This window comes from Chamaea fasciata, unplaced genomic scaffold (assembly GCF_029207755.1).
Source record: "Chamaea fasciata isolate MVZ Bird 193981 ecotype frontalis unplaced genomic scaffold, bChaFas1.0.hap1 SCAF_871, whole genome shotgun sequence".
Lineage (NCBI taxonomy): Eukaryota > Metazoa > Chordata > Aves > Passeriformes > Sylviidae > Chamaea > Chamaea fasciata.
In genome coordinates this window covers 3,900-14,209 of record NW_027094956.1, presented here as the reverse complement: position 1 = coordinate 14,209, position 10,310 = coordinate 3,900, and the positions used below count along the sequence as shown (strand labels likewise).

The following is a 10,310-nucleotide window of genomic DNA, read 5'->3' as shown; positions in this document are numbered from 1 at the left end:
AGCCGCTCCCCCCAGCCCGGAATCTGCGCTGGACTGGGATCGGTTTTCCTGGGAAATCGAGGGAACGCGGGAATCGGGAGCTGGCCAGGCCCTGGGTGACAATTCCTCGGGGAATTCCCGGTTTTCCAGCCTTTCCCACGCCTGCGATCGGCTCCGTGGCTGGAGCTTTTCCACGTGGGAGTTTTTCCAGGTGGGAATTTTTCCAGGTGGGAATTTTTTCTCCCAGTATTCCCAAACTTCCCCTGGCGCAGCCGCTCCCCCCCCCCCACATCCCGCTCTCCCCGAGGGCAGCAGAGCCGCCTTTCGCCGCTTCCTCCCATTAATTCGTAATTAATCATTAATAAATCCTCCCCCGTTCATCCTCGGCCGCTCCCGCCTCACGCGCCCGCGCCACGTGACCGCGCTCCGCGGGCGGCGCCTCCCTTCAACCAATCAGCGCGCGCCCTCCGCCCGGAAGCCCCGCCCCCTCGAACGCGCCGTTCTGATTGGGCGCCGCCGCTCTCGCGGGAAGCCGGGGCGGGGCCGCTCCCCTCCCGGTTCCGCCGGTGTTCCCGGGGCCGGAGGCGGTACCGGAGGCTCCGCGGCGGCGCTCCCGGCGCTCCCGGCGCTCCCGGCGCTCCCGGCGCTCCCGGCGCCTCCGCCCCGCCCCGCCCCGCCCTGCCCGGCGCCGTTGTGGCGGCGGCACCGCCGCGCCGCGCCGCGCCTTCCCATTGGCTGGCGCTCCTGCCTCCGCGCGCTCCTATTGGCCGCGACGCGCGGCGGGGGGGCGTGGCCTCCGCCGCGGCCCCTCCGTGCTCCCCCCGCTGCCCCGCGCGGAGGTTCCGCCGCCCGCCAGGCCCCGGGTAAGGAACCGGGAATTCCCGGGAATTCCTTGGGAAAAAGCGGGAATGGGCGTGGGGGGAACGTGGGGACGGCGGCGGGAGAGAGGCTGAGAGCGGCGGGATCGGCCGGGGCTGGCGGGGCCGGGCGTGCTCGGCCCGCCTCGGGGGATCCCTGCCCGAGCCTGGGGTGAGGGGATTCGGGAATTCGGGAATTCGGGATTTGGGAATGCGGGAATATGGGCTGGGGGAATGGGGGGAGCAGGAATAAGGGGCTCCGGGGTTCCGCAATGTGGGCTCCGGAATTCCTGGAATTCCCTGAGGGTTTTCCTGGGATCTTCCTGGGAATTCTGCAGCTTTTTCCGGGAATTCTGAGGGTTTTCTTGGGAATTCCAGGATTTTCCTGGGAATAGCAGCGTTTTGCAGGGATTCTGAGGATTTTCCTGGGAACTGCCAGATTTTCCTGGAATTCTGAGGATTTTCCTGGGAATTCTGAGGGTTTTCCTGGGAATTGCAGGATTTTCCTGGAATTCTGAGGGTTTTCCTGGGAATTCTGAGGGTTTTCCTGGGAATTGCAGGATTTTCATGGAATTCTGAGGGTTCTCCTGGGAATTCTGAGGGTTTTCTTGGGAATTCCAGGATTTTCCTGGGAATAGCAGCGTTTTGCAGGGATTCTGAGGATTTTCCTGGGAACTGCCAGATTTTCCTGGAATTCTGAGGGTTTTCCTGGGAATTCTGAGGGTTTTCCTGGGAATTCTGAGGGTTTTCCCGGAATTCCTGGAATTCCCTGAGGGTTTTCCTGGGATTTTCTGGAATCCTGAGGGTTTTCCCAGGAAAAGCTCCATCCAGGCCTTCTCCAGCTCCATTTTTCCCGGTTTTCCCTGCAGGAATCCCGAGAGCAATCCGTCAATCCCGGGATTTGTGCCTCTGGAGTCTCGGGATGCGTTAGAATTCCGGGAATTCCCTTTCCCTGAGGTAAGACCTGAGCCCTTTTCCCCATTCCCGGTTTTCCTGGCTCTGGGGGGATCCCTGGCGTTCGTGTCCCACATTTCCCTGATTCCCGGGAATGCTGGGCCATTGACGGGGACGCCATCCCCATCCGGGAAATCCCAAATCCCTCTCCTGATCCCGTTTTTTCCATGATTTTTCCATGGCTTTCCACGGCTTTTCCATGTTTTTATCCCCATTTTTCCCTGGTTTTCCCCGCAGGAATGCGGCACCATGCGCTGCCTGGCCCGGGCACCGTTCCCACCCCAAATCTCTCTCCTAATCCCATTTTTCCCTGTCCTAATCCCGTTTTTCCCTGTTTTAATCCCGTTTTTCCCTGTCCTAATCCCATTTTTCCGTGTTTTAATCCCGTTTTTCCCTGTTTTAATCCCGTTTTCCCCGCAGGAATGCAGCACTGTGCGCTGCCTGGCCCAGGCACCATTCCCACCCCAAATCTCTCTCCTAATCCCGTTTTTCCCTGTTTTAATCCCATTTTCCCGTGTTTTAATCCCGTTTTTCCCTGTTTTAATCCCGTTTTTCCCTGTCCTAATCCCTTTTTTCCCCGTTTTAATCCCGTTTTCCCGGCAGGAATGCGGCACCATGCGCTGCCTGGCCCGGGCACCATTCCCACCCCAAATCTCTCTCCTAATCCCGTTTTTCCCTGTTTTAATCCCATTTTTCCCGTGTTTTAATCCCGTTTATTCCCCGTCCTAATCCCGTTTTTCCCCGTTTTCCCGGCAGGAATGCGGCACCATGCGCTGCCTGGCCCGGGCACCATTCCCACCCCAAATCCCTGTCCTAATCCCGTTTTTCCCTGTCCTAATCCCGTTTTTCCCTGTCCTAATCCCGTTTTTCCGTGTTTTAATCCCGTTTTTCCCTGTCCTAATCCCGTTTTCCATGTTTTAATCCCGTTTTTCCCTGTCCTAATCCCGTTTATTCCCTGTTTTAATCCCGTTTTTCCCTGTTTTCCCGGCAGGAATGCGGCACCATGCGCTGCCTGGCCCGGGCACCATTCCCACCCCAAATCTCTCTCCTAATCCCGTTTTTCCCTGTCCTAATCCCGTTTTTCCCTGTCCTAATCCCGTTTTCCATGTTTTAATCCCCTTTTCCCGTGTTTTAATCCCGTTTTTCCCCGTTTCCCCCCGTTTTCCCGGCAGGAATGCGGCACCATGCGCTGCCTGGCCCGGGCACCATTCCCACCCCAGATCTCTCTCCTAATCCCGTTTTTCCCTGTTCTAATCCCGTTTTTCCCTGTTTTAATCCCGTTTTTCCCGTGTTTTAATCCCGTTTTTCCCCGTTTCTCCCCGTTTTCCCGGCAGGAATGCGGCACCATGCGCTGCCTGGCCCGGGCACCATTCCCACCCCAGATCTCTCTCCTAATCCCGTTTTTCCCGTGTTTTAATCCCGTTTATTCCCCGTTTCTCCCCGTTTTCCCGGCAGGAATGCGGCACCATGCGCTGCCTGGCCCGCCTGAGCTCCAAGGCTCTGCTGGCGCTCTGCTCCCTCCTGGCGCTGCTGGCGCTCCTGCTGTGGGCGCGCTGCCCGCGGCGCCCGGCCGAGGGCCCGGAGCGGCCGGCCAGCGAGGCGGCGTCGCCCCGGGAGCCGGCCGGCGCGCCGGGGCCCGCGGCCCTTCCCGGGAAAAGCGGCCCCAGGTACGAGGAGATCGACTGCGTGATCAACGAGGAGCAGACGGTGAAGGGGCGGCGCGAGGGCGGCGAGGTGTTCCTGCCCTTCAGCTGGGTGGAGAAATACTTCCAGGTGAGGGGGAAGGAAAACCTTGGGAATTCTCAAGGAAAGGGGATTGTATTCATTATTACTTGGTGTTATTCAATATTATTCAGTATTATTCAATACTATTCGTTATTATTCATTATTTTCCATTATCATTCATTATTATCCATTAATATTATTCAGTGTCATTCATTATTACTTGTCCTTATTCACTACTGTTCACTATTATTCACTATTATTCACTATTATTCGTTATTTTCAATTATCATTCATTTTTATCCATTATTACTATTCAATATTAGTCATTATTACTTGTCATTATTCACTATTATTCACTATTATTCACTATTATTGAATATTATTCATTATTATTCATTATTTTCCATTATTATTTATTATTCATTATTATTGTTCAGTATTATTCATTATTACTTGTCATTATTCACTATTATTCACTATTATTCACTATTATTAAATATTATTCATTATTATTCATTATTTTCCATTATTATCCATGAATATTATTCAGTATCATTCATTATTACTTGTCATTATTCACTATGGTTCACTATTATTCACTATTATTCACTATTATTCACTATTATTCATTCTTTTCAATTATCATTCATTATTATCCATTATTACTATTCAATATTATTCATTATTACTTGTCATTATTCACTATTATTCACTATTATTCCGTTATTCCATTTTTATTCATTATCGTTGATTATTATTCAGTATTGTTCCGCGTTGCCATCATTTTGTTCTTTTTCGTGATTATTTCGTGATTATTTCGTTATTATTGATTATCATTGATTATTTCCGGCTCGGCTCTTGGTTATTTCCCTTTCCCCCAGCAGCCGGCCTTGGCGGCCGGCGCGGCAGCAGCAGAGTCTGCAGCAAGTTCCGCTTTATGTAAAACATGAGAAAATTGTATTTTCAGGGCAAATTGGAGATAAAACAGAAAAAACCCCGATATTTTTACAGTAAATTACGCTATACGTAAAACATTTCTAATTTATGTTTTTACGGCAATTTATGCCATATATGAAATATTTTTAAATTATATCTTATGGCAAATTACGTTACGTACGAAATATTGTGAAAATTATCTTTTTGCGGCAAATTATATTACGTGTGAAATGTTTTACAGATGACGGTTTTACGGCAAATCACATTATGTGTGAAACAGTAAATTCTGGTTTTGCAGCAAATTATATGAAATACAAACCATAAACAATTCGATATTTTCATGGCAAATTATATGACGTATGAAATATTTAAAAAATCTGTATTTTTACAGTAAATTACATATAAAATAGTTTAAAAATTATATTTTTACGGCAAATTGCTTTACATGTAAAATAGTTTTAAAATAATATTTTTGCAGCAAGTTGTACATAAAATATTGTAAAAAATTATATTTGTACGGCAAATTGCTTTACATATAAAATATTTTAAAAATTATAATTTTACACTAAATTATATTACATATAAAATGCCAAAAAATTATATTTTGACGGCAAATTAGACATAAAATATTGTAAAAATTGTATTTTTACGGCAAATTGCATTGTGTATAAAATATTTTAAAAATTGTAATTTTACACTAAATTATATTACATATAAAATGCCAAAAAATTATATTTTGACAGCAAATTATACATAAAATATTGTAAAAATTATATTTTTACGGCAAATTGCATTACGTATAAAATATTTTAAAATTATAATTTTACAGTTAATTATATTACATATAAAATGCCAAAAAAATTATATTTTGACAGCAAATTATACGTAAAATATTGTAAAAATTATATTTTTACGGCAAATTGCATTACGTATAAAATATTTTTTAAATTATAATTTTACACTAAATTATATTACATATAAAATGCCAAAAAATTATATTTTGCAGCAAATTAAACGTAAAATATTGTAAAAATTGTATTTTTACGACAAATTGCATTACGTATAAAATATTTTTTAAATTATAATTTTACACTAAATTATATTACATATAAAATGCCAAAAAATTATATTTTGACAGCAAATTATACGTAAAATATTGTAAAAATTATATTTTTACGGCAAATTGCATTACATATAAAATATTTTAAAATTATAATTTTACAGGTAATCATATTACATATAAAATGCCAAAAAAATTCACATTTTGACAGCAAATCCCATATAAAATATTTTAAAAAATTCTATTTTAACGGCGAATTGCAGATAAAATATTTAATTTTTTTTAACCCTTTTTCGAGCGAATCGCATCCCACACAAACCACCGAAAGCCCCCTCCCCGTTTTGCAGCTGTTCTCCCCCGCAGCTCTCCCGGCTCGCTCTTTCCGCGGCTTTGACTCTTGTGGTGCCGGTGTTTGCGGCGCAGGTTTACGGGCGCATCTCGCAGTCCGAGGGCACCGAGAGGTTTGAGTTCTCCCACAGCTACTCCAAGGTGTACGCGCAGCGCGCCCCGTACCGGCCCCACGGCGTCTTCATGTCCTTCGAGGGCTACAACGTCGAGCTCCGCGACAGGGTCAAGTGCATCAGCGGCGTGGAAGGTGGGGAGAAGGGGAATCCCGGGAATTCTGGGCGGTGGGGGTGATCCCGAGAATCGCCTGGAAGTGTAAAGTGAGCTGGATGTTCCGGTGGGAATGTGGGAAGGGAAATCTCGAGTCTTGGGGTTGGGATGGTCCTGAAAACTGCCTGGAAGCACTCCTTGAAATGTTCCAGGAGTGGATTTGGTGGTGGGAATGTGGGAAGGGAAATCTCGAGTCTTGGGGTTGGGATGATCCCAAAAACTGCCTGGAAGCGCTCCTTGAAATGTGCTGGAAGTGCAAAGTGAGCTGGATGTTCCGGTGGGAATGTGGGAATGGGACAGGGTCAAGTGCATCAGCGGCGTGGAAGGTGGGAGGCAGGGAAATCCCGGGAATTCTGGGCAGTTGGGGTGGTCCCGAAAATCTCCTGGAAGTGCAGAGTGAGCTGGATGTTCCAGTGGGAATGTGGGAAGGGAAATCTTGAGTCTTGGGGTTGGGATGGTCCTGAAAACTGCCTGGAAGCGCTCCTTGAAATGTGCTGGAAGTGCAAAATGAGCTGGATGTTCCAGTGGGAATGTGGGAAGGGAAATCTCGAGTCTTGGGGTTGGGGTGATCCCGAAAATCTCCTGGAAGTGTAAAGTGAGCTGGATGTTCCGATGGGAATGGGACAGGGTCAAGTGCGTCAGCGGCGTGGAAGGTGGGGAGAAGGGAAATCCCGGGAATTCTGGGGGTTTGGGATGATCCCGAAAATCTCCTGGAAGTGCAGAGTGAGCTGGGTTTGGTGGTGGGAATGTGGGAAGGGAAATCTCGAGTCTTGGGGTTGGGGTGATCCTGAAAATCTTCTGGAAGCACTCCTTGAAATGTGCTGGAAGTGCAAAATGAGCTGGATGTTCCAGTGGGAATGTGGGAAGGGAAATCTCGAGTCTTGGGGTTGGGATGATCCTGAAGATCTGATGGAGGTGCTCCTCGAAACGCTCTGGGAGTGGGAAGCGACCCGGATTTGGTGCTGGGAACGCGGGAATGCGGGAATTTGAGAATGTGGGAATGGGATGTTGTGGTGGCACTTCCGACCTTGGGATCACCGAGGACGAGGCGGGTGGGACAGGCCACAGGGAATGGCGCCCAGCGGGCGGGATGGGATTCTGGGAAGGAATTCCTGGCTGGGCTGGAATTCCCAGAGAAGCTGGGGCTGCCCCTGGATGCTGGGAACGTCCAAGGCCAGCTCGGAGCAGCCTGGGATCCCGGGATCCCCGGGATCCTCGGCAGGGCTGCAGTGGGACGGGATTTCACGTTCCCTTGCACCCACCCCATCCCACCATTCCGTAAAAGCCGGGAAAGGCACAGCAGCCAGCTAAACCCACGGAATTCCGGATTTTAGTGGGAAAGGTCCCGCCCCCCTCCTTCCCAAAGACTTCCCTGTAGCACCCCCACCCCCCCCCGACGGATCTCCCGGGATGTCCGGGGCGCGGAGGAGGAATTTTCGCCTCCTCCCAACGGTGCCAACCGCGGCCTTTCCGTGGTTTTCTTTCTTCCCAGGAGTGCCTCTCTCCACGCAGTGGGGCCCTCAGGGCTACTTCTACCCCATCCAGATCGCCCAGTACGGGCTGAGCCACTACAGCAAGAACCTGACCGAGAAACCGCCCCACGTGGAGGTCTACGAGACCGGGGGGGACGGCAACGCCGGGAACGCCGGGAACGGCGGGAGCGGGGAGTGGAACGTGCCCAAGGGCTGCTCCCTCACCACCGTCTGGGACAAGGCCCGGCTCACCGGCGTCAAGCAGTTCTCCTGCCCAGGTGGGGGCTGGGAATTGCGTGTGCTGGGGCGGGGAGTTGTTGGGCGCTCCTGGGTTTTGCTTGGGCCTTCGTTCCCTAATCCTTCCTTCCGGGTCTTTGTTCCCAAGCCTTCATTCCCAGTCCTTCATTCCAGGTCTTTCATTCCCAATCCTTCATTCCAGTCCTTCATTCCCAATCCTTCGTTCCGGTCCTTTGTTCCCAATCCTTTATTCCCAGTCTTTCATTCCCAATCCTTCGTTCCGGTTCTTTGTTCCCAATCTCTCATTCCAGTCCTTTGTTCCCAATCCTTCATTCCCAGTCTTTCATTCCAGTCCTTCATTCCCAGTCTCTCATTCCAGTCCTTTGTTCCCAATTCTTCGTTCCCAGTTCTTCCTTCCTTATCCCTCATTCCCAGTTTATCATTCCCAGTTCTTCCTTCCTTGTCCTTCATTCCCCATTCTTTTCATTCCCGATCCCTCATTCCCAATCCTTCCTCCCCACTCCATCCTTCCCAGTCCTTCGCTCGGAATCCAATCAGCTGCAACAACCCGAGGACTCTGAACTGTTCAAGGGCTGCCCTCAAACCTTTGGGGAATCGCTCCCTGGAGCGGGGGAGGGGGAGGGGGGGGCTCCCCTCGCGAATCCTCCCCAAACCTTTGGGAAACCGGGAATTTTTCTCCCGTTCTCATGGAGCCTTTTCCCCGCAGAAAACTCGGAGGGCGTCTCCCTGGAGCTCAACAACGGCCGGGATTTCATCATCTCCTTCGACCTGAAGCTGCAGGGCAACGGCAGCGTGTCGGTGGTGCTGGAGACCACGGAGAGGAGCCAGCCCTTCACCGTGCACTACGAGTCCACCACGCGGCTCATCGCCCTCCGCGACCGGGACATCTTCTACGGCATCGGGGCCAGGAGCGCCTGGAGCACCCTGACCCGCGACCTCCTCACGGACCTCCGCAAGGGCGTGGGGCTCTCCAACACCAAGGCGGTGAAGCAGACCAAGATCCTGCCCAAGAGGGTGCTGCGTTTGGTGGCCAGAGGCCGCGGCTTTTTGGACAACGTCACCGTCTCCGGCACGGCGCACATGGCCGCCTTCTTCGCCGCCAGCCGCTGGCTGCTGCGCAACCAGGACGAGCGCGGCGGTTGGCCCATCATGGTCACCAGGAAGCTGGGAGAGGGTTTCAAATCCTTGGATCCGGGCTGGTACTCGGCCATGGCTCAAGGCCAAGCCATGTCCACGCTGGTCAGGGCCTACCAGCTGACCAAGGAGCCGGCCTACCTGAACGCGGCGCTGCGGGCCACGGCGCCTTTCCGGCTGCCGGCGGAGCGGCGCGGCGTGCGGGCGGTGTTCATGGAGCGGCACGAGTGGTACGAGGAGTACCCCACCACGCCCAGCTCCTTCGTGCTCAACGGCTTCATGTACGCCCTGATCGGCCTCTACGACCTGAAGGAGACGGCGGGCGAGCGGCTGGGCGAGGAGGCGCGGGCGCTCTACGAGCGCGGCATGGCGTCGCTCAAGGCCATGCTGCCGCTCTTCGACACGGGCTCGGGCAGCGTCTACGACCTGCGGCACGTCATGCTGGGCACGGCGCCCAACCTGGCGCGCTGGGACTACCACACCACGCACATCAACCAGCTGCAGCTGCTGGCCTCGGTGGACGACGCGCCGCTCTTCAAGGAGTTCGTCAAGAGGTGGAAGAGTTACCTGCGGGGAGGGCGGGCCAAGCACAACTGAGACGTTGCCGTCTTTCCCCGGAGCGTTCCCGGGAAACGAGACCAAAACCCCGCGGGCTTGGGAACGGCTCCTGGGGAAAGCTTTGGGCTCGGGACGCGCCGCCGCTGCGTGCCGGGGCGGGGCTTGGGTTTTCTCGGGGGGGTTGGGTTGGGTTTTGTTCTTCTTTTTGTGGTTTGGTTTTTTTTTTTTTGCCTCCCCTTTTCCGAGGAAAAGGTTTTGCAGAAGCCATAGATGTCTTGGGAGCGCCCCCACTGCCCGGAGCGGAAAAACGGGAATTTTGTGTCCCGTGGGATCGGCGCCGTCGGCGGGAATCGCTCGGAGCGTGGCTTTAAATCTGGGGGGCGGGGGGGAAGTTTTCCGAGGGATTCGGTTTTTCGGGATGAGAAATCCGCGGTTGGGATTTGGTTTTCTTGCCGGTTCTCTGCCCAGAGATCCTGGAGCTGGAGGCGTTTTTGTTTTTCATGGAAAACGCGTGCCCGGCGTCATGGAAGCACAACTGGGAAAGGCTGGAGCGCGTGGACCGAGGTCACCGGCACCGGGGCTGGGATCCCTTTTCCCGGTCACTGGAATCCCCTCGGAGCTGGGATCCCTTTTCCTGGTCGCTGGAATCCCGTCGGAGCTGGGATCCCTTTTCCTGGACGCTGGAATCCCCTCGGAGCTGGGATCCCTTTTCCCGGTCACTGGAATCCCCTCAGAGCTGGGATCCCTTTTCCCGGTCACTGG

At 51.8% G+C, this 10,310-nt stretch overlaps 1 protein-coding gene across 2 annotated transcripts; it reads left to right on the top strand.

The window, feature by feature from the left end:
* Positions 1-813: 813 nt before the first annotated feature.
* Positions 814-9,673, top strand: GLCE (glucuronic acid epimerase). 2 transcript variants are annotated; one of them, XM_066209344.1, is made up of 6 exons: positions 814-842; positions 1,706-1,793; positions 3,246-3,563; positions 5,935-6,106; positions 7,619-7,876; positions 8,563-9,673. In XM_066209344.1, the coding sequence occupies exons 3-6, from the start codon at positions 3,258-3,260 to the stop codon at positions 9,585-9,587; spliced, it is 1,761 nt and encodes a 586-aa protein (XP_066065441.1). In that variant the 5' UTR covers positions 814-842; positions 1,706-1,793; positions 3,246-3,257; the 3' UTR covers positions 9,588-9,673. The 2 variants fall into 2 exon arrangements, with proteins under 2 accessions (XP_066065441.1, XP_066065442.1); XM_066209345.1 differs by lacking the exons at positions 814-842; positions 1,706-1,793; positions 3,246-3,563; positions 5,935-6,106 and adding an exon at positions 6,122-6,452.
* The last annotated feature ends 637 nt before the right edge of the window (positions 9,674-10,310 follow it).